The sequence below is a fragment of the Chlorocebus sabaeus genome, chromosome 11 (assembly GCF_047675955.1).
Source record: "Chlorocebus sabaeus isolate Y175 chromosome 11, mChlSab1.0.hap1, whole genome shotgun sequence".
Classification (NCBI taxonomy): Eukaryota; Metazoa; Chordata; class Mammalia; order Primates; family Cercopithecidae; genus Chlorocebus; species Chlorocebus sabaeus.
The window spans coordinates 30,360,322-30,387,951 of record NC_132914.1 but is presented as its reverse complement, the minus strand read 5'-3'; the positions used below and the strand labels follow the sequence as shown (position 1 = coordinate 30,387,951).

At 40.3% G+C, this 27,630-nt stretch overlaps 1 protein-coding gene across 9 annotated transcripts in view; it reads left to right on the top strand.

Moving 5' to 3' along the window:
• TMTC1 (transmembrane O-mannosyltransferase targeting cadherins 1) overlaps window positions 1–27,630 on the top strand; it is a 286,191-nt gene that overhangs the window by 174,120 nt on the left and 84,441 nt on the right. For all 9 annotated transcript variants that reach the window (XM_007968065.3, XM_007968064.3, XM_073020588.1 and 6 more), the window contains 2 exons: window positions 7,176–7,297; window positions 25,131–25,298. In XM_007968065.3, coding sequence (XP_007966256.2) covers window positions 7,176–7,297; window positions 25,131–25,298 — 290 coding nt within the window. The remainder of the gene's footprint in view (window positions 1–7,175; window positions 7,298–25,130; window positions 25,299–27,630) is intronic.

Below are 27,630 nucleotides of genomic sequence, written 5' to 3'. Positions count from 1 at the left end.
CTTTTCTTTTTTAAACACTTAAATACACACTTAAGCAGAATAAAACTTACATTTCCATGTAAAGTTAGGAATTAGTTTATTCTCAATTAGAGTAAAGCAATCAGAGAGCTTCATGATTCTTCCTCACTTAACTCTGAAAGGTAATTGCTGTTGTGAGATAAGACGTTTTAATCTCAGGAACTGGTGTTTGCAAGAAGGATCAGACTGTTGATTAAAAACAAATCAAACAAAAGGCTCTGTGCAAAAAAAAAAAAAAAAAAAAAAAAAAAAAAGAAAAGAAATTCAGAACCAAAGACCAGAAATCTAAAATGTCAGTTTATAAATCCTCTGATTTTAATCGGCCTTCGGTGCTCTGTTCATTAGTGCATCTGGCAGTGCCTCTTGGCAAAGAAGGTTTGGCATGGGAAAAAGCAATGTTTAAATTGGCTTGGGGAAGACATCAAGTATACAAGTCTACTTTTGTCTCTGAGGGCGTATAATTTCTTCATTCATTTCCCCTTTTAAAAATTTACTCCCTGTGCATTTATGAGTAAATTTTAGAGCTCATGAAAGTGAGGAAATGATATCACCAGCCTGAGCCAACTAGAGAGTGTGGGTTGGCAGCTCTACTGTTGAGATCCCGAACCTGAGCCATTTTCTGTCCCAACTCAGTGTATTACATTATTTTCAGACAAGAGGAAAAAAATGTAAATGGCACCTTTCCATGTTTACATTTCAGATGTGGGTTGTGCTCATGTCACAGGAGGACTGTCCCTAAACGTCTCACAGTGTGGCCTTGTAACCACTGGGGCCTGAATCAGGGTCCCTCTCACCAAGGTGTGTGGCTGCTGTAACAGGCTCTGAGAATTGGCTTTAACTTTCCTTATTCTTTTTACCCATAAGACTGCCACAGGATTCCCTTTGTCCCCACATTACAGTCGTGGAGCTCAGATTCTAGATCTTGTTTGAGTCATAAGAAGTGGTCTGTTGCATTTAATCATTGTCATAGCAGTAAACACTCAAAACTTCCTCTTCTCTAGCTACTGAGAGACTGGTTTCAACCCCATTTGCCAGATAACAGAGCTCTCTCAGATTGATGTTGTTCTTTACTATTTCAATATAACATTTAAAAATTTTTATAGCCTCAATGGCCTTAAACAGGGTGCTTCGCTCAAGGGCTGAAACGTAATGCAAAGAGTGTGATGTACAGGACCAAGCCAGGGGTGTGCTGGAGTCGGCTCCTAGCAGCTCACACCAGCCCAAGTTCTGATCCTTTTTTGGAGTCCACAGTTCTCCCCTGTCCCCGTGTTCTCACTCTGCTGGTCAATCCATCAGAGTCCTGGCAGGAAACACGTGGTACGGTCAGTAAGGTGATTGAAGAGAGTTTATGAAAGGACCATGTGCAATGATATGGGTAGTATTAGAGAAACCACATGCAATGGTGACACCTACCAGATGGCTTGAAGGGGTGGAGGAGGGGCACAGCCACCCAGCACCTGCTGAGAGCTGTCGCCATGGAGAGAAATCCAATGGAAGCTGTGCCTGTAGATAGGTGAGCCTGGCCACTGCCAGAGTTGGAGGTGGGAGAGGCTGTTAAAATTTAAATGAAAGCAGACACAGCAGTGAAATCCAGGTAGGCAACAGGGCAGCCTAGGGCTCAGTGCAGCTTCCCAGAGGGAGTGAGATAAAGGCACATTTGTGCAGAGCTCAGGCAGAATCCAGTTGCCCAAAAACAGCCAGGCGCTTTCTGTTCCTCTAGCTTTGCATGGCCTATGCTGGTCTTGAAAGCGTTCTTCTTGGCTTCTGAGTTAGAATGTTGAAGATGAAGTCAGTTTCCCATCCATCAGATGCAGTCTGTGTTATCTTCAACCTTGATAGCCTCAGTAAACATAAGGGCTTTTGTGGATTCAAAGTTCACAATATTTTAAATAAACCTGAGACCTGGATTTGCTCAAATGGAGGCTGACAGTTACATTTCCTGTAGATAGCAGTAGGGGTGTTGTGCCAGGAATCTAGATAAATTTAAATATGCATTGGTGACTACCATCAAGGAATCCAGAGTCTAACAGAGGAAGTAGACCCGAAAACAGATATAAAAAGGAGAGACTAATAAGTATTCAGCCATACTAGCTGTCAGCCCGGCAAATGCCTTAACCCCAGGGCTGAAGAGGGGAGCTTTACTGTCATCAGCTTCCCCGTGGATTGGTAAGTTGGAGGCAGACAGCTAGATCCTAGGGCTGCCAAATAAATCCTTAGGATTGAAATATAGCTGTACAATACTTAGAATCATGTGAACACACTTGTGCCCTAAATGCAATGTACCATTTCTCTGAAATTTGGTTAGAGGTGAGAAAAAAATAGTAATAATGACAATAATTACTATAATAAGCCTATTTTCCACCTCTCTGGAAGGGAACAGCCTGCAGTGTGTATTGTCTGTGTTGAACTGGGCAGGAAGGAACCCTGTTTTTATTAACACCCACACACTGCTGGCCAGGGTGCATACATGTGTATCAAAGTGTGTGTGCACACACGCACACGCGCATGTCTTTGTCTGTGAGCTGCACTTTGAAAGATGAACTGAAAGTATGAAGAGGAGGGGATAAACAAGAAGCTACTAGGCCAGACAGGTTCAGTAGCTGGATTTCCTCTGAGGCAATTTACGGCTCCGAGAAAAGCCCTGCTCTTCACTTAGCTGCTTGGCCTGATGTGTGTTTGTGCCGATGGTGACTGAGCGACCCTCTCAGCAGCCCCGGCTGGGTGTTAAGACAGGATTTTCACCTCCTTTCAGCTCAGGGGGATGCTTTTCTCTCTTCTTCCCAACCAGAAAAGAAAAATCAAACCTAACACCTATAATAGCAAATCGATCACACATTTTTCTTACGGATATAACAGGTATATAGGTATCAGTTCCTTTTCTTTTGTCTAGTTGATCACCAAATTAAAGCTCAGAGAAGTAAATTATTTTGTCTGAAGTTGCAGTTAATAAAATGTCATGTATTATAATGGCTGTATTATTTGCTGTCCTAATTCTCGTATCTCTTCCCTCCCTAATATCTTTGGGAATAAGTGAATTTCCATTTGTTTTTTGTCCTAAAAAGGAATGCCCATGTGTACTTTGGAAAATGCCATGAATTTCCTCTTTTTTCTCCTCATACTTTGTTAGGGTATCATCTGAATCTATTAGGCTAAAAGGAGCTATAAATTATTTAGCCAATTTTGTCACATCAGTGATCCATGGGATACAGAATCGGGTTCCCTCCCAGTCTGTCTCATTCTGGAAAATTTAGCCATGTCCATGAAGCACTTTTTTCCCAACTTTACAACTCTCTGCTTGGCAGATTGACTTGTTATTCAAATAAGTATGTTGTTCTTGAATATTTTTAATCTCTCTCGACTGAATGGGGATGAGGAAAGACAAAGAGTACTGTCATCCATTTAATTTGAAAACAGAAATTTTTTCATGAGTATTAATTTTCTCAAAATGAAATAAAATAATGAAACTTTATTGAGTTTAGGCATGGCGCCACTGTCTTCAATTTCCTGTTTTAAAATGAAGGAAAACACCCCACAAGATTAGCAGGATAGGGTGACAGGCTATGTGTAAGCTCACAGCTCACAACTCCCGAAAAATGGACTTCAGGTTCTCAAGACATCTTTGTAATGACCCAACTGCATTCAATGCTCAGGCATACTTGCCTCCCTTTATAGTTGAGGCACCTTGAGGATGGAAGGGATAATATTGCCTGTCCAAGTACCATTGGTGTGTTGGTGGCAGGGTCACTACCCGAGTCTGGACGTGGACCCTGAACACTCACTCACTTTTCTTTCTATGCATAAGGGACCCTTTAGTCACTGCCTTTAGGCGAAGGTCAGTTCCATAGCAAAATGTGCAAAACGCTCATTATCTGCCACCTGCTGACATGTCCAGTCTTATTCCCTGCTTTGTACATTACATATCTTCTCCCAAGAATGTGTCTAGCTATGACCACCCCTCACTCCCAAATTTGCCTTCCTTGTAAACATTTATTGATATTTCAAGCCCAGATGTCACCTCCACCAAAAAGCCCTCTCTGCCTACTCCCCTTCTTCTACCCAGTTTTTTTCCTCTGTATACTGCCTGATACATTTATTCACTTAATTGATTTATTCAGCAAATACTCACACCGGGAACTGAGCTAAGCACAAGTCGTGCACCAGTGAACACAAGTGACGAGTGCTCTGTGCTCATGGAGCTCACATTCTGGTGAGGCAGACAGACAATAAAGGCAGTAGACACCCAGTTACACACGTAATTACAGCTAGAATGATGTCATGAAGGAAATAAAGACTGTGCTGGTGTCTGAAGAACCTGGTGGAGGAACAGATGAACACGCAGCCCTGTGACTTTTCCATGTGCACATCAGACTTCTGGGGGAGGCTGATTGCTCCTTGACTCTTCCCCCATCTCCACATCCCCCGCAGCGATCAGTGCCATGGGCATCCTGCTCACTACGGGTCTCGGTGAGTGAGGGGGAGGCAGGGAGGTTGGCTGTGCTCCCAACTGACACCCACGACTGAGATGAAGGCACCTCCCAACCTGGTCCAACCTGGGTGAAAGAGCCAGACTCAGTCTCAAAAAAAAAAAAAAAAAAAAAAAAAAAAAGTGAACACACACCATAGTGAGGAAGGTGCGTTGCTTGGAAGGGTAAGAAGGTGTGATGCTGGGGATATAAAGAGAAGCCTCTTTCAGCTCCCCAGTGAGGGCTGTTTCCCAATAACCTTGATGAGGGGCTGTGAGGTGGCTCATTGGGTGAAACGGTATCTAGGAACATGGATAACAGCCTGATCATTGTTCTGTCTATACCTGCACTCTTAATTCTTAGGATGAATTACTAGGGTGTATTACATTCTCTTGAGAAGCTTCTTTGGGAAGACACGTGAATAATTTTGTAAAAGGTATTTTAGCTTTCGAAGCGTCAAAAGAAGTGATCAACGATCTCTATAAAAGTGCACCTATAAAAAGGGAATAGCAACATACTACTCAATAACAAGCTCAGAGTAAATGAGGAACATTTGACAAGACATTGGTTCTTTGGGATCTGTTTTCAATTATAAGAAGAAATACTTGCTCTTGATAGGCAGGATTCTTGTGAAGATTTTTAAAAATTATGTACTTTAAGGTAATGCTTATATAGTGTTGATGGGAATGCAAATTAGTCCAGCCACTGCAGAAATAAGTTTGGGGATTTTTCGTTAAATTAAAAGTAGAACTACCATTCAACCCAGCAATCCCACTACCGGGTATATGCCCAAAGGAAAATCATTCTGCCAAAAAGATGTCTGCACTTACGTGTTTATCACAGCACTTTTCACAATAGCAAAGACATGGAATCAACCTAGATGCTCATCAACAGTGGATTGGATAAGGAAATTGTAATACATATGCGCCATGAAATACTAAGTAGCCATAAAAAAGAACAAAATCATGTCTTTTACTGCAACATGGAGGCCGTTAGAGGCCATTATCCTGAGCAAATTAACATAGAAACAGAAAACCAAATACCACATATTCTCACTTATAAGTGGGAGCTAAACCTTGGGTACAGACAGACATAAAGATGGGAACAATAGACTTTGGAGACTCCAAAAGGAGAGAGGGGAAAGGGAGGCAAGGGCTGAAAAACTTCCTATTGGGTATTATATACACTCTCTGGGTGACAGAAACAATAGAAGCCTAAGCCTCAGCATCACATAATATACCCCTGTAGTAAACCTGCACATGTACCCCAAATTGAAAATAAAAATTTAAATGTAAACAAATAAATAAACTGTACAGTTTAAATTCTCAAATTGAAATGTACTTTCTAAACTCAAAGTATAGTCTAAATTAGAAAGATAGCTTACAGCTTTTAAATAAAATGAATTCATTCTTTTTTTCTTTACCCTTTTTGGTCAGTTTTGGTAGATCATGAGTTGAAGGTTTGTTGCATAATCTATTTTTTTCTTCCTTTAAATTCTGGTTCCTTTAGGTCAAAATGAGATCATTACTTATAGACTCATTAATTATTTAAGGACAACTGTCCAATCATATGGAATCATTCTCAGAAATTATATTACCCTATATGTTTTAGTCTGTAAAACAAAGATTTTAATAACATCAAGGTGACAAGTATCCCAAGATGTTTAAAATCTTTATACTTTGTATAGTTAAACTATTTGTAGCTTTTATTAGGGAATTTTATTTATATTTATGAAATTCTTTTACTTATTCTTTTCCAATTATTAAAAGTAATAGACTTTAAAATGCTTAAAGGGAACATTAGAAGTTGAAATATGGATAGTCTATTTGATTTTTTTCTTAAACTTAAAAAATACATATTCTCCAGTACATTAAGATCTGTTTTAAATATAACTCTCTTCAAATATGTCTATACCGTAAGTACACATGGAAATACAAATGAGTTTTTACAATGTCATTGCAACATATTATCAGTAATAAACAGAAGTTTTTTTACTGTTAATTATAAGTGACAGAACAATCTTTGCAAATAAATATATATAATAACAGAGGAAGTTCTTTGTCAATTTAATGAATTATTATAATGATTTTTTATTCAAAAAAATCGATGGAGTAAATACTTGCTTGCCAGCCTAATTTGAGAGGTGTGAAGGTATGCTTCAATTCAAATGATTCTCTCTCTATTGGCGTCCCAAATTTTATCATTAGTATTTGATTTTCTTGATGTTAAACTTTGCTTCTCCTGGTGAATTTTTTAAAGAGAATACATTATATTTGGGGAAGAAATAATTAAATTCCCTGCAGTGCCTTACTGTGTTTGATTTTAGCCAGCTTCTTTGCTCTTTGAGAATGGGGTGTCTGGAAAGACAGGGTTTCTGAATGGAGCCAGAACTCAGAAGCAGGGTTGCTCCAAAGCCAGCCCTAAACAACAAATAGCGGTCACTGACTGTATTGTGCCAATATCCACGTTTCTGGGTGGCAAATGTGTGTCGGGGTACATGTGTGTGTTTTGACACGCCAGCCATTTTAGCCTGTTGGCTTTCTCTGTTAAATTCAGCACGCCGGTCAATAGGTTTATATTGGTCTAATTTATTCATTTCTTCATTGAGAACCTGAAAATGAAGGAGATGGTTAAATGCTGCCTGATGTGGAATTCAACAGAAGTTAATGTATCGTTCACTATTGTGTGTTTCAGAGACTGGAGCACAAGGAGGTTTTAGTCGGCTTGTTGTTCCTGGTGTTCCCGTTCATTCCAGCCAGCAATCTCTTCTTCAGGGTGGGTTTTGTGGTGGCGGAGAGAGTCCTTTACATGCCTAGGTAACTATTGCACATGATTTCCTCCTATGAGACCTGCCGTCTGTCACCAGCATTGATAGTTCCAGAGAGACAGTCTTTTATGTGCAGACCATTAGATCCGCATGGGACAAGGAATGTTATTACTTCAGCTTTAAAAACAGCCGCACAGAAGGTTGGATGAGAGCAAATGTCCACACATGTACTCTTGTTTACAGTGGTTTACCTTCAGTTGCAGACTTTATAGTTTAAATGTGAAATATTGACTTGAGTATATTCAGGATTTTAGTAGTAATCATTTATCACTGCATCTATGTCTAAATGTGTGTTATTAAACATAATTATAACAATTCTAGAAATGTTTTTTGACTTGCATGAAAGTATGATGTTCAGTAGCATGATTGTAGTTAACTTCTTTCATTTGTTCTTTTTTCTTCAACTTAAAAATGGAAGCAATTTCAAGAAAATTTGTCCTTGGGAAAAGAACGATTTAAAAACTAGAAAGGACATTCAAATCTGTGTGATTACATAATGCCGCTTAGCTCTGAATGTTTGAACTGTTCTGAAGCTTGTCTATTCTCTTGTCTTATTCAAATGTCATTGTTCCAAGGCCACTTTTCTTTTCAGATGCTTGAAAATGTCACTGAATCAGGAGACCAAGTCTTGGTTCTGCCATTTATTGGTTGACTCACCTTGAACAAGACACAAAGCTTTTTTCGCCCCCGGATTTTCTCATTTTTACAGTGGAGATTTTAGTAAACTTGCTAAAATTAACATTTTGGTTTATGATATTGCCTTTTAGGAAAGCTCATTCTTCTTCTATAAGTATGAGCTTTCCTAAAAGGCAGTATCATAAACCAAAATGTTATGAGGAAATGAGTATTTTTTATTTATGATATTGTACTAGAAATTTTAAAAAAAGTATCATTAGAAATGAATTTCATAATCTTTGATTCCTTCAAACCAAATACCTAACAGCTTTCTTAAGACTTTGCAGCATGTGGTTTTGACTCAGTTAAGGGGAAAGCAGCCCTTAATCGTTCACTGTGTCTTCAGCCCAATTTGGGAAGGAGATGAGTGCTTGATAAATACTATTCAGTAAGAACAAAAATACAACACAATTCTTCATATTCTACGTGGTTTAAGATAAGAGTCTTGTGAAGGCTTGCCAATAATAAGGACTATACCTGTAGTATAGAAGGCCAAAAAGTGGCATCAATCTGTGTTCTAGATATGTTTTTGCTTAGACCAGTTGAATGTATCTTAGCTTTTCTTTGTAGTACTGATGATTCCAATGGAATCATTCTTCATTTGATAGATATTCATACAGCCCCTCTTCTGTAAATGCTCTACTAAAATCTAAAGCTATAAAAATAAGTGAATCTCAGTGTCTGCCCTCAAAGAGTTAACTGCCAATTAACAAAATGGAATATCTCACATTAAGCATTTAATAGGTCTTAATATTTTATAAATACTATTGTATTCATTAATGCTATTTTATCATTAATTACATCAAAACTTTTATGCATTTTTATTATATTTCAGTCACTATTCTAAGCACGTTATATTCTTTATGTCAAGTAATTCACAGTGTAGTAGTGGGTCACAGCCTGCCCCTGAAGTCAGAGGGCCTGCATTCAAATTCTGGCTTAAACATGATCATGATTCCTCTAAGCTTGTTTTCTCATCTGTATAAAATGGGAATAGTAATAGCACCCAACTCAATGACATATTGTGATCATCAAATGAAATCATTATAGGGCCGGCTGCAGTAGCTCATGCCCCAGCACTTTGGAAGGCTGATGCCTGTAGATCACTTGAGCCCAGGAATTTGAGGCCAGCCTGGGCAACATGGTGACACCCTGTCTCTACAAAAAATACAAAATATTAGCCAGATGTGGTGGGAGGTGCCTGTGGTCCCAGCTACTTGGGAGACTAAGGTGGGGGATCTCTTGAGCCCAGAAGGTTGAGGATGTAGTGAACCATGATCGTGCCGCTGCACTCCAGCCTGGGTGACAGAACCAGACCCTGTCTCAGAAAAAATAAATTTAAAAAATGAGATCATTATATATAAAACTTTGGGCCGGGCACGGTGGCTCAAGCCTGTAATCCCAGCACTTTGGGAGGCCGAGGTGGGTGGATCACGAGGTCAGGAGATCGAGACCATCCTGGCTAACACGGTGAAACCCCATCTCTACTAAAAATACAAAAAAATTAGCCGGGCGTGGTGGCAGGCGCCTGTAGTCCCAGCTACTCGGGAGGCTGAGGCAGGAGAATGGCGTGAACCCAGGAGGCGGAGCTTGCAGTGAGCCGAGATAGTGCCACTGCACTCCAGCCTGGGCGACAGAGCAAGACTCCGCCTCAAAAAAAAAAAAAAAAAAAAAAAAAAAAAAAACTTTGAAAGTATTTTGCATTATACATAGTCAATAAATACTAAGTATTTTTATTGTTGATATCAGTTCCCTGAGGTAGCTGATAACATTATTGCCGTTTTATAAAAATAAAACTTGGACTCTGAGGAACTTGCCCCAATTGGTATAGCTGATGAGTGGCAGAGCTGGAACGCACATCCCTGTCTACTACAGATCTCTTACCTTCCAGACTATATTGCTTCCCTGATAGGAACATCTTAGTGTTCTTCTCAATTACAAAATAAGAAGAAAATCTAAACATAGTAAAGGACTTTCGACTCAACTCACGTGGTAATCAAGCTTCCATACTTCTAAGGGCCCTAATATCTAGTTCTTCAGGAGCTTGGGGTTCTGGGTGACAAAGATTTGTAAGCTCAGCAAAGTGTCATCTAGTTTAGATACAGGAGAATAATTTGTGAGGAAATAAAGGCAGTGTGAAGGGCTGGAATTTTTTTTTTTTTTTTTTTTTTTTTTTTTTTTTTTTTTTGAGATGGAGTCTCACTCAGTTGCCCAGGCTGGAGTTCAGTGGCACGATCTCGGCTCACTGGGCTCACTGCAAGCTCCGTCTCACAGGTTCACGCCATTCTCCTGCCTCAGCCTCCCAAGTAGCTGGGACTACAGGTGCCCGCCACCACACCTGGCTAATTTTTGGCATTTTTAGTAGAGACGGGGGTTTCACTATGTTAGCCAGGATGGTCTCCATCTCCTGACCTTGTGATCCACCTGCCTCGGCCTCCCAAAGTGCTGGGATTACAAGCGTGAGCCACCACGCCCGGCCAGGGCTGGAATTTTTAAGTAGACATTTAAATTTGATTCTTCTGGAAGAGACCTTAGGTAAATGTTATGGAAGCTCATAGTATTGTCGCCAACCCTTTGTAGGGTATCTTATTGTAAGGGGTTCCTCTTGCCTGCGCAGTATGTCCTCCAATCCCCAGAATCATGCCAGCTCCAGCTCTTCCCAGGCTGCCGTATCTTAAATAGACCTTTCTATGACTCCAGTTTATTTTTTCCTAGGAATAAAATGCCCCTTTTCCTTTAGGAATAAGCTGATTTGGGTTAAAATAAAAGTGCTGAATACAAAGAAAGCATCAATACTACCAACAGCAATTGCCTGCCTCGTGGAACCAATCTTGGTTTTGCTTCATTTGCAAATTCAGTAAAGAGGCACCCAAAATAAATTTCAGTAAACCAGTTTTCATTAAAAAGATGACTGTTCCTACATCTATGCCTTGCAGCATTGTCACTAAGTCACCTTAATCTGAGTGTTTCTCTTTACGGCTTAGTAAATCCTGGACTAACACATACCATTACTGTGCCCAGCCAGGCTACTTTCCCCCTCCAGAGATGCCATCTCAGCAGATGCCAGAGCCACCTACGCAGAGGGTGGAGGTGCTTTCCTGCCCCTTACAGGTGGTCTGGGGACTGATGAAAGGGTCAGGTCACTCAGCCAGGTTTACAGTCCTGACCTCATTTGAGAGTTTAACTTGGATTTCGGGAGACTGACACCAGAGGAATCTTAGGAATATTTGAATGGAATGCTGTACCTCTAATGAATCCATCTTTCTTCACAGTCATCACTGTAACTAAAACTGCAAGGGAGCTGTGTTCCTTTTGGCCCTGGATTCCACTGGTATATAAAATTGTGCAATTGAGGTGGTCCAGGATGAGTTGGAAATTAAAGTCTGGGTAAGGAAACTTCTGTGTTGTGGCTTTAGAGAGTCTCTGATGACTTCATCAAGCCATTTTATAAATATTCAGTTTTCTTTGAAAATGGGGACTAGGAAAAGATTTTACCTACCAGTGATGAGCTGCCCCTATCTCAATGGAGAATGACAAACAGTTGAGCTAAGTTTCTGAAATCTTCCCCAGAGCCACAGAGGATTTTACAGATGCTGTAGGCATTCCGTGGATGTGGCAGAGCACTGGATAATGCCTGTGCCATTTAATAAACCTACATATAGGCATTGAGAATGGTAAGAACATGTCCCAAATCTTTTTTTTTTTTTAAACACAGGAATCATATCTTCGTGAATCTCCTTCCCTCCTGATCTTGACAAGAAACAGCCATTTTTCCACAGTGTTAGTATCCAGGCTCTTTTGAGGGGGGGGGAAATATATATACACACACACACACACACATATATATACACACACACATATACATATACTATACATATATACACACACACATACACATATACATATATATATGGTGTTCTCAATGACATCCTGAAAATACAGATCATCACTTTTATGCAAAAATTCTGTATTGTCTCAGAACCTTTAGTGAACAATGGGAAAATGAAGTCGAAGGTTCAATTGGTAATCTTTCTGAGGAAGGTGAACTTTCTACTTATCAAATGTTTGTTTCAAGCTATTATGAAGCCAAATCCTAGCTTTAGATGCTCACACATAAATTTCACAGAAGTCATGTCCAGCCTCACTGAAGCCCGGGTGAGTCCCTTCGATCCCACAGGGCTGATTTGACCATTTTATAAGAAAAACGCAGAATGAGTCAGACCAACAGTGCTCTCTCTTCCTCCACCTTTATGCCTAACAATGAACAAGCCACCTAAATCTTGTGGCTTCTGTTCCTCCATCTCAACTCAGAAAAGGTCTGAAATATCACCTTCCTCTCATTTGCACTTTGAAATCTGTGGATGAAAGGGACAGAAATAGGCTATCTGCTTATCATTGCATTGCTTCAGGGTCAGAGTTTACCCCCAAAAGAAACTGGAATAATCTTTTCTTCTGGCGACAAAGCCAGTTTTGCGGATCTCCTTTTTGAACAGGCAAGAGAGTTTGAGGCTGAAATCATTCTTTTATAGAAATTTTGATCTTTCATTTTTTTCCCAGCAGAAGCATGTAATTTTATGGCTATCTTTTTTTGTGTTTTATAAAAACCACATTAAACTGCTACAATCAACTAAAATTTCTTAGAATTGATGAAGCAGAAGTAGTTGATGATAGCTCTCAAAGTTACAGAAAGTGACTGAATATTCATTCACATGCCAGATTAAGGATGATTTATTCACATCAGTGCCAAAGAGCAAATTCCTGTGCTACTTTAGGAAGACTTGAATGACTAGAAGGGGGAAAAGAATGAATGGGAATAAGTGAAGGCAGAAACAATATTTTGGGATACAACTGATCAAGAATGACTGAGAAAGAAATAAAAGGCATTCACATTGGAAAGGAAGAAGTTAAATTGTCCTTGTTTGCAGACAACATTAAACTTATGTATATAGGAAACCCTGAAAACTCCACTGAAAAACAGAATAAATGAATTCATTAACATTGCAGGCTACAAAATTAACTTACAAAAATCAGTAGCTATTCTATACAGCAAACTGTCTAAAAAGGAAAACAATCCCATTTGCAGTAGCTACAAAAAAATACTTAGGAATAAATTTAACTAAGGAAGTAAAAGATCTCTACACTGAAAGCTATAAAACATCAATGAAAAAAATAGAAGAAATAAAATTCAATGAAAAAATTCAGTGAGAAATACAACTTTTTTGAGAAATCAAATTCAATTAAATAAAAAATTGGAAAGATATCCTGTGTTCATGGATTGCAGTAATCAATATTGTTAAAATGCCCAGCGTGATCTATAGATTCAGTGCGATCTTTATCAGAATGCCGTCTTGAAATCATACCTCTCAATTCAAAATGGAACTTTCAGTCTAACATGGATTACTATTGAAACAATTCTGTAGGATTTATTTCTCAGAATGCAAAAGGAGAAAAATTACCTCTGAAGTTACACTGCCTCTGTTACCTGATTTTGGGGATCCCTTCTCATGATCCATCTGTGTGTATTTGTATGCTTCTTTGGAGTTGCTAGAAGAGAGTGAGTCAGTTTTGCCAAATATTAATATCAACAGAGAAATCACAGAAACTTGCTTTAGCAAATCCAATAGGAAGAAAGCTGAACTGGGACTCCATGCAGCCCTATCTGTTGCCCACTGGCTAGCCGTCTTGAAAGAATCACTGAATAGGGTCAGATTACTGTTTTTCTATTTGTAAAACCAGAATGTTGGCCTTGTTCTGTAGTTCCCAAATGCTGGTTTTCACTGGTTTGGAGATAAACTATGGGGTGAAAGGAGAAAGAAAGACAATCTGGTGAATTTTGCATAAAGCTAAACGTATGCAGTTTTATCAAACTACGAAATTTTATCTTTCCCATATTTCTGGTATTCTTGTCATGATGGTAAGAGCAGCAGGAGGTAGATGACGCTGCATCACTTCCTTCTTCCCCATTTGCCCCCATTTTCTGGGCGGAAATTTTACTGGTTTTAGAAATAGAACATTTGTATAACCCCTCTGCCACATGATCTCTAAGGTCCCTTGCCACTCCAAATTTTAACTGTTTTCTGATTCAGAATAGCTCTATAAAAAGGGTGCTTTTTTCCTCTTAAGTTTTGCACTGCTTTTCCCCCATCCCCCTAACATTTTATGGCATGTCTGTCTGTGTCTGGTCAGATTCAGTAGGATGGACCAGTGGAGAAGGGAAGATGTGTGCCCTGAAGTGAGGCAGGAAAGGGAGGAAGTCCATCTGCCATGGGACAGGCTTTCTGGAGGGCCCGACAGTGGCCCTAGAAAGTGGTTAGGAAGCTTTAGTATGGAGCCTTCACTGCAGCCACTGTGAGGTTGTGGGCTATCCTCATAAGCAGCAGGAACAGGTGATGCTTAGACGTTCACATGGACTGGCCGGGCATGGTGGCTCACACCTGTCATCCTAGCATTTTGGGAGGCTGAGGCGGGATAATTGCTTGAGCTCAGGAGTTCAAGACCAGCCTGAGCAGTATAGTGAGACCTCATCTCAAAAAAAAAAAAAAAAAAAAAAAAAAAAAAAAAGTAAAAAGTAAAAAGAAAAGAAAAGGAAAAAAGTTCACATGGACAAGCAGCCACTAGGAATGTCAGGAGGAAATGAGGCCCTGGCCACTGAGAAGGGCGATATAAGAAATGTCAGATGGCTCTCTTCAAGAGACGATACTGCGGATGGCTTACCAAGAGAGGCAGCAGTCCCTGAAAACAGGTTACATATTTGTCTGTACACAGAAAGTCATGAGGTGAGACTTGGGGACTGAGCTGAAGCCTAATACCTAAGCAGGGGCCTCAGACCACAGTCAGATTGCCCCAGAGGGTGAGTGGTGCTGAGTCTTTTGTCTAAAGCCATGACTGGTAAGGATGGGACGAAGTTGACCCATAAATAACAAGTCACTTTAGATTTTGTCGAGGCCAAGTCACGAGAATAGTGGAAAGCCTGGGAGCCAGGCAGAGCCCAATATTCAGTCGTTTTGTTTTATGGCTTCATTCTTTGTTTGAAAGTCTCATAGTACAATGCAGTAGAGGGGCAGGAAAAGCAGTGTAGGTTTGCCAATGAGCCACTCAACTCAAAACCTAGGAGAAAGGTTGATGCGCAGTTTTCAGTTAAGAGCTCAATGCACCAGCTTTGTGAGGATGTGTTGCTTATGTATAAGTAGACATATGTGTTGGCTAAGTAACCCAAGTCCACTCAGTTATTCTTTAGTTTCAGCCATGAATCCATTTTTTATGCAGTTTTATTATGGTCATCTTAAAACATGATTCTCTTTTCATAGCAAGAGTGATGAAAGGTGAGGGAGAAAGGCTGTGCATTTTTACACTAGGAAACAATGATGTGAGATCACCATGTGATCTGAAGACAAAGAGAGAAATAAAACTTAATGATACCATTGGAAGGGCATCTGTGGCAAAATCCAAAGTTTGGGTAACGAAAAGTGAAGTCAGCCGGTCATGGCGGCTCACGCCTGTAATCCCAGCACTTTGAGAGGCTGAGCAGGGTGGACCACTTGAGGTCAGGAGTTCAAGACCAGCCTGGTCAACATGGTGAAACCCTGTCTCTACTAAAAATACAAAAATTATCCAGGTGTGGTGGCACATGCCTGTAATCCCAGCTACTTGGGAGGTTGGGGCAGGAGAATTGCTTGAACCTAGGAGGTAGAGGTTGCAGTGAGCTGAGATGGTGCCACTGCACTCCAGCCTGGGTGACGCAGTGAGACTCTATCTCAAAAAAAAAAAAAGAAAAGAAAAAAAATACAGAAAAGTAAACTAAAGAAGTCCTTTTTTAATCTCAGTGAAGTGTTCTAACGTTCTTAAATATGGTATCTTCCATGTTACTCGCCACAGTGTAAAAGAAAGCTGAGTCTGTCAGGCTTTCCTGTTTTCCTCTCTTGCTATTCCTCCCCATGTCTCCAGTCCTCAATGGGACAAAGCCTTAATGTCAAGCAGCCAAAGACTCTCTGCTGGTTTATTAACCTACAAAGGGGTTCAAAACTTGATTAAAGTTCTACTTCAGAATACTATGGGATAAGACTAGAAAGGTTTTAACTTGAATGTGTTTGTGCCTGTGCCAGCGTGAACTACTCCATCCTGGGACCTGAAGGCAGAAGTGGATGTGAGAACTAGGAGTTAAGTCTCGTTCAGAGAGGGCTGCTCTTGCGGGAAGAGGAAGGGAGGGACCTGGGACTGCACCAGACTGGTGGTCAATCATCAAGGACTATGGGGCAGTGCTATGGGAAGGTTGTGACCAGGAAGGGAAACCCCAGGACTTCGCTGAGGGGTTCTACTAAATGTTTAGTCAAAGCAGAGATTGTAGGTCACAGACCAATACAGTATTAGAGCAGAGCAATGGCTAGAATGAAGTGAGCAGAGAGTAGGTCAGGGTGCCTGTGGGCTGGAGATCCACTGGCCAATATGTTGTGCTCGATCAAAGTGCAGAGGTACAAAGTGCAGAGAAGTTTGAACAGTTAATTATCGGACTGGAATTCTGCCCTTAATATTACCAAACTCTGTTAGTTATAAAAGATGAATGTTTGTGTCTGTTAAGCCCTAAGTGGTGAATAGCAGATGTCTTGGAAATCAGGATTTGAAAGTAAAATCTAGTGTAAAGTATAATTTAGATTCAGATGAGACTGAATACAATAATACATGTGAGAAATGTAAGCTACGCCACATAACTAATTGCAAGTCATGATTTCAATCTACCCTGTACAAATGAGATTGGGTGAACTAAAGTCAAAGGAAATCAAAGAAATATAAGTATAGGCCTCTCCTTTTTCTTCCTTCCCTTTCTTCTTCCTTTGATTCTTCAAACCTCTTCATATCTTTTCTAACCTTCTGTGCTCAAAAGTGAACAACTCGAAAGTGAACAACCCTAGCACTTAGCAAGTTAGCATTCTGCAATGCCATATTGAAGGGGGCTGTGAAATGGGCCTCTGTGGATGGAAGAGGGAGACTCAGTTGCAGATGCCACACACCCAGTGCCGTATAAAGTGGGCTGTGACTTTGCAGGGAGGACGTGGGTGGACCTAAGTGTTGCCATTTCAGCCTCTTGTTCATCAAGCTCCTTTGTTGTTATTGGTGAATTTCTTTCTTTCCTTTTCTCTTAGAGTATACATCTCAAACCAGGGACTCCTTATGCAGATTTTGGTAATCTTAACAAATCCCTCTTACTGTTTTAGCAACCTTCTTTGTCTTGTTTTCATTAGGGTTAGGACCACCATTTTGTTTGCCTGTGTTTTCTCGTAATTCCCAGCATGATAGATGTTGGTTACAAAAACAATTGTAGGGAATTAAAGAATGATGGACACATGATGAGGTCTATGCCTATGCAGTCAGGTCTGTATTAATTCATGGGACTAGAGGAGAGGACATCAACAAATAGTGCATAACCCAGTGTACCTTTGCTTCCAAAGTGAAGTTGCTAGACTCTCAAATATAGTAGTTTGTGGAAGAAGAAATGATAGAACTCAGATTCTCAAGATGAGTGTGCTGTAGAAGGGTAGGGAAAGTGGTTTTCCTAATTTTTGGAGGCAGTTTTAGAGTCACGTAGCTTTGGCCAAAGGTCTTCCAAGCCTTGATGGAAAATGTATTAATAATTGAAACTACGTCAACCAGGCTGGGGTGAAGGAAGCCAGTCCTGGAGTAAAGGCACCATCAAGGGGAAACAGCCAGGCCCTGTATATGGACAGTTCTGGTGACAAACAGTCGTGGGTCGTATTATCCTCAAGGTGAACTTGGATTGAATGATTTTTAAGTACACCTTTGTTTCCATGTTAGTTTCTGATACCTTCAACCACAATGATTCAACTACGCTTATGAAGCAGCCCCTGCTATGGTTTAGTTGCTTAGAGTTCAGGAATGAATAAAATGTTATTCTATCCTAAAAAGAACCTGCTTGAACTTCCAAACAGTTAATACTTTTATTTCTTATCAGGGTTGAATGCAAAAGCTTCCTCACTAGGTATTAATTCACCAAAGAGATTATACTTTACATTATCTTCATTTTCACAAAAGTGTACATTGCAGAGTAGAGAGAAGTTTGAAATGATTGTGAGGAAGGCTTTGCTTAAGCACTTGTTTGTGTTCTGGGTGTGTGAATGAACATTAACATAAACACGTGATTACAATATTTCACATACTACCAGTGTATCTTACCTTCTGCAATATCTGATCTATAAAAATAATGTTTGAATCAAACCTTTTTGAAGCAAATAATAGCGCACAAGGAAATTTACTCTTAAAATTCTGATAATGAAATTAGGTATTTTGGGTCAATCTGGACTTTGATAAACTGAATTTTCTTGAGGTGTTATTTACAGATCTAATCACATATTTTATTCATGTATAACTGGTAGCACATATAAACACAAAAACACTGCATTTGATACCTTTAACTTCACCTTTAGTTTACAGGACATGTTCACATACACTATTTCATTTATTCCACACAACTCTTTGATGTGGGTGTGGCAGGAAATATTGAGCCCTTGTAAAATAAATCACAAAGGCTCCATGAGAGATTCTCCTGTGGCCACAGAACTCACGAACAGCAGAGAAGGGCCCAGCTCAACCAGAGAACGGCCCAGCTCAACCTGAGACGGGCCCAGCTCTCTTGACCCAGTTCCAAACTCTTTAATTTCTAATGAATTCCCAGTTCCCTTTTCCTCATTGTGAACCTCCAAACATAAAGTCTGCACTAGAACATTCGTGTTCCATTGTACCTAATAGAGTCCTCTGGGCCTTAGGAAGTTACTATACTTATAGTAACCTGGTTTTGACATGTCTGTTTCTACCTGGAATACATGCAAACTCTGCACATTTCCTGCTTCTTACTCTGTTTAGCAGAAAAATAATTGCCGAACAGTAATATCATTATAGTATAATAAGTTTAATGTTATAATGGATTGTTTTGTGGGTATCGGGCGTGGAGCACTACAAACAATTGTTATTCTCCCTCACAATATAAATAAATTGAGAACTAGAGAACTTAAATAATTTGTCCAGGATCAAACAACAGTGTCAGGGTGGACATGCAAACCGAGGCTTTTCTGATGCCAGAGCCCTGCCTTATTTACTACTAGATGTTTCATAAATTTTGGAGCTGGCAGGTAGACTATAAGGCTGAGAGGAGTAAAAGATAATTAGGTAAGTTCTCAGAAGGTGAAAGCATTGGCATTTTTCTCCCAGTTGTGCCATAGACATGCTGGAAAAGAACAGAAGAAATCTGTCTCAAGGAGAAATATATAGAAAGAATCCTTTCATACTTACCCCAGAATCTCAGCACCCAGCATGGGAGGCTAAGGAAATACACAGAAATGTCTTTGGGGATTCTTTTCTTGGAATATGAGTAAATTCTCACTTCCAAATATATTCATTCTTCTGGAAAATGTCTCCAACCATTGAGTGTTTGAGATAAAGAATGAGGGGAGAAACGGGGACCCTAATCAGATTGGAATGAAGCGAATTCGGACTAGGTTTCACTTAGACTCTCTAAAATTGGGAATTCTTTAAAGGAGTATAATGGTAAGATTGCCTGTCTTGTATTAATAATGCTACTTATAGATACTCTCAGTGGGTTATTCTAGCTTGTGGACAAATTAAAAGGTAAAATTTCAGTTCCACTTATTAGCAAAAAGATACTCTTTGTTGCATATAATTAAGCAGAAAGTGAAGCCATAGCAAATATAAAATGTCTGGGCCAGAGGTAGAAAGCTGTCATCTTTCCATTTCTGTGAATTCTGCTGTAAATGTGAATGAGAAGTATTTTGTTTTGTTTTGTTTTCACTTAAAATCTTCTTGGTGAGTTTCAGGAAAGTACTTTGGACTAACTATTACGCAATAATTTGCTGCTAACAAGTTCCCAAACAACAGATTTAAAACATTTGTTATTCTGATGCGAAAGGACAAACATTGGTGGTTTGCATTTCCTATTAAATTCTCTTCGAATGTGCATCATAAAAGCAGAAAGAGAAATGCAAGCGTTTTTAGTTATTTAAGTGCTGCATGCCTAGCAGTTCGTCAATAAAATCAAAACTGGAGATACCCCCAGCCTGTTAAGGAGAGAGGTGTCTCTGTGTGTCAGATCGCTACATTCTCAAAGGCAGTGGTGGTGGTTCTTTCTCAAACGTGCTTTGAAAATGTGTCTTAGTACTGAGCTAAACCACACAGTCAGCAGCCTGAGTTTGGCTTTGGTCTCTCCAGGTTATGATTTTGTGAAGTGTCAGTGTTTGCACTGACTCTTTTGTGCGTGTTGTGAAGGCCTCTGATCAGCAGCCCAGAACCTCCTTCACCAGACTGACCAGAGCAAGCTGGACAATGGTTTCATCTCCCTGAAGGCCAGAAAAGCATGTCGTTTCTCAATGGCTTGACTTCCCGCTTTCAAAAGGAGGCCATGTCCTGCCCCTAGCGATAGAGAGAAAGAGTGTGTTTCTCTCCCCTGCTGCTGCGATCTGCATTCAGGCAGATGCTGAAAGATGAAGTTTCATAGAGGAGAAACATCTTGATCTCTGTGATAGTTGTGTCAGACTTTTAAGAATGTGATACTCTCTAAGAAATTTGCAAACCTAAGTAGAGATTATTTTATATGGCTTAACATTCCTTTAAACCATATGTCAATAATAAGGATATTTGATTTAAAATTTTTCATGTTACTTGATACAGGTGCTGACTGAAAAGGAATGTGTTCTCCTTCATTCTGGTTATAGCAGGGATCCACAAACTATTGTCAACCTAAAAGGAAGAGGCTGAGGCAAAATTAATGAAGTAGAGAGTTTATTTGGGCCAAGGCTGAGGATTCCAACCCAGCAGAATAGATTCAAGTTGTCCTGAATTTACACAGTCCAATTAGCAGCACTTACAAGTGGGTTTTGTTTCGTTTTTGTTTGTTTGTTTGTTTGTTTGAGATGGAGTCTCACTCTGTTGCCCAGGCTGGAATTCAGTGGCATGATCTCGGCTCACTGCAGCCTCCACCTCTTGGGTTCAAACAATTCTCCTGCCTCAGCCTCCCGAGTAGCTGGGATTACAGGCGCGCACCACCATGCCCAGCTAATTTTTGTATTTTTAGTAGAGACAGGGTTTCACCATGTTGATCAGGCTGGTCTCGAACTCCTGACCTCGTGATCTGCCTGCCTTGGCCTCCCAAAGTGCTAGGATTATAGGCATGAGCCACCATGCCTGGCCACAAGTGGATTTTTAAAGGCAAAAGGGGGTAGGCAGGGAGTGGGCTGATTCAAAGTTGTTTGTCAGGAATTCTCATTGATTTACATTGAATAACATTGACTAGTGTTGGCTATCCATTGTTAAGCTGTAGGGTGTGCGTTGTAGTGTCTTGTGTGGCATTATTAGGTTACTTTATAGCCTCTTGTAGCAATAACAAGCAGTTTCAAAAAATGAATACATAGCTCAAAGAGGGGAATAGGATGTGATTGCAGTCTCATTTTAATGCCTCTCTGGGCCTGATAATGAAAAGGACTTCATTCCTCAGATAAAAGTTTTTTTCTTGTTTTTTTTTCCTTGCTGTATGTGGCCCATGAGCCAAATGTGGCCTGCTGCCTGTTTTTATAAATAAATGTTACTGGTACACAGCCATGCTCATTTGTTTACATGGTGTGGATGGCTGTTTTCCTGCTACAAAGACAGAGTTGAATACTAACGACAAAGACTGCATGGGCTGAAAGCCTTAATTATTGCCGGCCCCTAGATTATAGCAGAGCATTCGGGCACTGAACCTCCAGATCTGACCCCATTCCTAGCTTCTGGGACTGTGGGCAAGTTACTTAACTCTTTTAAGCTTTAGTTTCCTCATTTATGAAATGGAGGATAATGAGGATTAAATGTTTTAATTAGATAGTATATTTAAAACCAGTACTGTCCTTGCCCCCATGCACTGCAAATATTGTGGACAGGCCCATACAAAGCACTTAGCGCAGTGCCCGCCACACGGGAAGTGCTCCCTAGACACGCAAACACATAATGCAGCTAAATATTTGTGGTGTTAGCTTCCTTATTCTTATCTTCTGCCACTTTGTGGCCATTGCTCTGGAGCTGTTGGAATCCCAATGTTCTCCTTCCCCTTTGTTCTGCCAGGTGGCAGCTCTGTTCCTACAAGGAGGCAGAAAATGACTATTGAGATGTCATGAATGCAGTAGTTGGGAAGAAAGTAGGTGATGTTGTGTGATAAGGTGTTAGGAACACAGGAATCAGCTGGTCAAGCCAAATCCTCTACAGCAGGACTGCACATGGAGTGTGGGCTCTGGAATCTGAAATTCCTGGGTTTATATCTTTGCTCTATTATTTACTAGATGCGTGACCTGGAAACCAAAAAGTATCTGAGCCATGTGTGAATGAATTTGGAGATGTATTTTGCCAAGATTAAGGACATGCCTGGAAGAAAGGAACACAGAATCACAGAAACAATCTGCAGTCTGTGCCTTTCTCCGAAGATGATTTTGAGGTCTTCAGTATTTAAAGGGGAAAAGCAGGCTGGAGGGGAAAGTGGGAATGTATGGTCACATGACTGAATCCCCATGTTGCCAGAGAAAAGGAGCAGATAGGGGGATGGTCAATTATGTATTCTTCTCACCCCCAGTAAATCAGCACTTTACATAAGATAAGGTGAACCTAGAGTAGCTATCCGTGGAGATAGTTAAGCTTTTATCTGTAGCTAACTGCTTAGTAACAAAAGGAAAGGTACTTTCTTGCATGAGTCAGCTTTCAACTTAATATTTTTTTCCCTTTGGCATAGTCAGTTGGGGTCCCAAGACCTAACACTATCACAAGACTTAATTCAGCAAGCCAGTTAACCTTTTTCTTTAGTGTTTTCATGGGTTAAACATTAACAAAGGTGATCCATAGGGTTTTAAGGATGTATCGGCGTGGCACGTTCCCTATGCATTTCAGGTCTTCCTCAAATGTCAGTGAGGCCTTCTGTGACCACCCACATTAAAATCTCAACCAATGTACATGCCCTATATGTTTTTTACTTACTCACTAGCTGTTATTCCCCACCCATGTGAATTCCACAAGGATAAGGATTATTGTCTCTTTTGTTCACTGATATGTTCTTGATACCTGCAATAGTGTTAGGTACATAGCTAAATATCTGATGAATGAAAGAACGGAGCCCAGAAGGCTTCATAGGATGCCCCGCTCAGTTTGGGTTGGGAGCAGCTGCGGCTAGAGGAACAGGGGGCAAAGCAGGCTTATGAACTTGAGCAGCCATTGTGGTCAGGCACAGCAAGTGACACCAGCAAGGTCAGTTGTACCATATAAGTAAGACTTATAGAAAAGCTCCATACCTTTAAGGTTGAACAAGGGAGTTGTGGAAGTGAGAAGAGGTTTTTGGTTTGGGTTTTTGTTTTTACATTAGAGACTCTGTTCTGACAAGTGCAAGGTTCTTGCAAGATATCTGTGGCAGTCAAATCCAGTGCTTGTGGTGGGGGTTTGGGGAACATGGATCTCCTTAAGCTCAAATCATCCTCCTCATTGGGGAGTAGGACAGTGACTCTCTTTGGCCGAACAGTGAACCCTAAACTTACGGAGCTGGACTAACCGACTTATGGGACTTGAAGGAAGAAATTAGAGCTCCAACTTGATTCCCAGGGTCTCCCAAGTCAGAAACCTCAAATGCTTCTCTGTTGTTTTTCTGCTCTTGATACAGAGAACAGAAGGTGGAGAAAAAAGTTTTTTTAAGCAAATGTGTTTAGGAATGAGAATATTTAGTTGTTTCTATTAACTAGAGCAACTTGATTCACTAGACTGGCGTTCTCTGATTGTGGAGCCTGTGTTTTATTATAAATATATGTTTAGTTCCTAGAATATTGCCAGCCACATAAAAGAAAGAATGAATAAAAAAGAGAACAAGTATATGGGCTGTATTTACTTGGGGCTGTATTAATACTTCTGTTAGTAATAGTTTCTAATATAGGATGCCTTTACACAAGCTTGCTTCTTTCTGAAGATATTCTGTAATAATTGGCAGTTATCATTTTTGGGAAGAATCACACCTGTAATCCCAGTACTTTGGGAGGCCAAGGCAGGTGGATCACTTTAGTCCAAGAGTTCGAGACCAGCCTGGGCAGCATAGCAAAACCCCATCTCTACAGAAAAATACAAAAATTAGTTGGGTGTAGTGGTGAACACCTATAGTCCCAACTATGGGGGAGGCTGAGGAGGGAGGATCACTTGAGCCCAGGAGGTTGAGGCTTCAGTGAGCCATGATCGCACCACTGCACTCCAGCCTGGAAGACAAAGTGAGACCCTGTCTAAAAATAAATAAATAAATAAATAAATAAATAAATAAATAAATAAATAAATCAGATTTCAACTAAAATCCACACAGCAATAATGGGTATAAACTGCAAGTTTATATTCTTCTGTGTCCAAGTGGCAGGCAGGAAGTGTCTCTGTGGGCACATAGATGATGTGAGGGACCACGTGGCACCAAGCCAAAGGCTTTTAGGGACGTAATGCTGATATACAAAGTGCTACTCAGATAACACATGAGCCCTGTACCTACCAGTAAAGCTAGGCATATCAATACAGCTTGTCTGTGATGAGCTCCAAGTTGTGAGGCTCAGGAGTTGGCCTGTGGGTAGATTTTCCAAAGTTTAAGGGCTTCAGCTGGCCCTGGAAACAGAGAACAGTCCTCCTTGGTGACCAGCATCCCTTCCAGGACCTGACGCAGAGCTTTCAGACACTGTCCCTACAAAGCTATGATGTGACCTGTGGCAGCATAGACTCCAAATTTGGGCACATGGTGCCAATAGGGTTATACAATGACAGTGACATGAGGGAGCTTGGGTCAGAGGATCCGTTCTATGTGGGACTTCTCATGATGCCTCAGCTGCTAAAATCCAGGGCACTTTGAACCTGCAAGATGACTCTATCTTTCTCTACACTGAAGAAATAGCAAGAAATATTTTGACAAGACATAGCAAACATGCTAGTGCAGCGCTTTAGAGAACTAACATGTTAATGTTGTCCAAGGCAGGGGAGTTTCTGTTTGTTTCTCTAGCACAGGACAAGCTTCATATGAAGGTTAGTTTTGTAGGAGATAATTCTGGGGGGAAGCCATTGCACCCCCAAAGTAATCCCGATCCTTCCACTCTGTTTTCCAGCATGGGCTACTGCATCCTTTTTGTGCATGGACTGAGCAAGCTGTGTACTTGGCTGAATCGATGTGGGGCCACCACCCTGATTGTGTCCACTGTGTTGCTGCTGCTGCTTTTCTCTTGGAAAACTGTGAAACAGAATGAAATTTGGCTCTCAAGAGAGTCCCTATTCAGGTATGACTAGACAGATAAAAGTAAATATCTTCCTGCTTATTTCTTTGCTTACAAATTGTTTCCAAACAAATGAGGTAACATGGACCTGGCAGTATTGACTAAGGAAAATTATCTTTAGTAAAAGTTTTAAATGGAAGATGTAATTTTATCTGGGGTTTTAACTTTAGAATTTTAAAATGATGTATAAAACTTAACATGAGCTCATTCTAAGTGAATTTATGAAAATAAGGCTCCTGGGACAGTTTTTGAGTCTGTGAATTCAGATGGAAACAGTTTTAATGATGAGCTGGGCTGTAAAATCAGCTATAAACAAAATGAAACCGATAAGCCTAATTTCATTGTTCAGTCAAGTGCATGCGAAAGGTGAGCACACAGCCAGAGGGAAGAGAAACGCAGTATCTTTCGTTAGAATATTCCAGCATGCTATGTTGTGATCTGTGACCTAGTTGCTTTATTTTGAACCTTAATTTTGAACATTCTTTGAGACTGCCGCTCATGATGCTGTGTTTCTGGGGCTTAGTCAGCCTCACTAAATGCCACAGCCCTAGTGACCTTCACCTGGCTCTCTTGGCATTGCCACACCTGACACCCAAACAGTATTTGCCCAGTCTCCCAAGAATCCCCAGTCTGGGCCTCTTCCAAGCTTCTGTCCTCACTTATGGCCTGATTGGTCAATTTAGTCAGCATGATTTTTACTTGGTTTCCTGATTAGCTGGTACCCAACACTTATTCACTGGGGGCAAACAATTGAAGCAGAGCTGATATCACTTAAGAAAAGGGGAAACTGTTGGAAGAGGCTAGGAAAGCATACAGAATTGAAGGGAAGTGAAGAACCCGGCACGCCCAAGACAGGAAACAGGCGTCTGGACAATCCCTCTTGAGCACCCTCTCAGAAACAAACAGGTAAACTTAACACCAGTTTTTTGGAAATACGCATCAAAGTCCTAAGAAAAGAAAGCTTTTTGGTTGAACTTAAGATTAGTCACATGCCTGCCCCTTGTCCCTAGCAGGGCACTGAGATGACTGACTGACCAAGAAGCCTCCTCTGAGTTCCATGGAGGGAGTTAGGGCAGGCAGAACCCCTTGGGATTCCACCCAGACTTCTCAAAGTGAGGCAACAGGGAAGTTCCCCCAGCAGGAAATCCAAGCACTGTAAGAAGGAGGAATAATCTCTGGGCTGCCAAAAATAAATGAATGAGTGAATGAACAAATAAGACAGAAGTTCACTGCACTCTTCTACTAGATTTTTAAATAATGTATTTGATTTTGCTATAATATTTGGCAATATATATTTAAAAATATATATTTTTAAAAATATAAAACAAAAAGTCAGTCTGGCATGCATGTCCTATTATTTTATTTATGTATTATTACATATCACTGTCATGACCATCGTTATGATCATTTCAGTGGGTACTGTAGGGAACTCAATGTAGTTTTTTGTGTGAATTTTTTTTAATGCATCTTTTTTTCCCACACAGATCTGCAAAATCACTCTTAGGTATCAGATTCTGTTAAGTCCCTGTCATACCCCTTTCTATTAAACACGATTCTCAGAACAGACTCATTCCTTCCTTCTTCCTCATGCTAACTAAGGTCATTCTATAAACACAGGGGTATTTAAGTTCAATAATATAACTTCCTCTGAGTTCTGTTGGCATAATTTTTTCTTCCTTTCTCTTTCAATAGTCAGAGCTTTTATGAGAAACTTCAAAACAATTCTGCCCTGTGTTAAACCTTCTGCCTGAATAAAGGTACTAACAATGGTTGTATTTTCTAATGATGTTGACTGCTTAATCAGAGCAACTTTGGGAATGGATGTTGGCAGACTTAGTACTCAAACCCTTTACAGCTGATGCCAACAATGTAAAAAAAAGAAAAAAAAAATAACTGACTGACCTTGCATCCAGAAACATCTATTGTTTTAGATGGAAGTATGTAGTAAGTATCTTCACATCAATTGATTTCTAAAACACAGCCATTCCACATTTGTCCTTAAAGAGATTTTGTAACTGAAGAGACCTTTGGTGGTCAAATGAAATTTTGTGTAATGTGCAAATCAAAGCTATTGATATTTTTTAGAAATCTTTGCCTATTATCATTTACCTGTGTCCTGAGAAAACTTTTAAGAATCTGAGACTTTAAAAGACTATTAAGACTGTTCTTTCTCCTTCAAGGCCAGAACAGATGTTTTTATGAATTCATCTGTGCTGAGTAGTATTCAGATCAGTCAAACAAACATTTACTGAGAATCTATGAGGCACGTTAAGGTTAGTGGTTGAGTGCGGGGTCTGGAGTGAAGCTTTCTGGCTCTGCTCCAAGTTCTGCCATT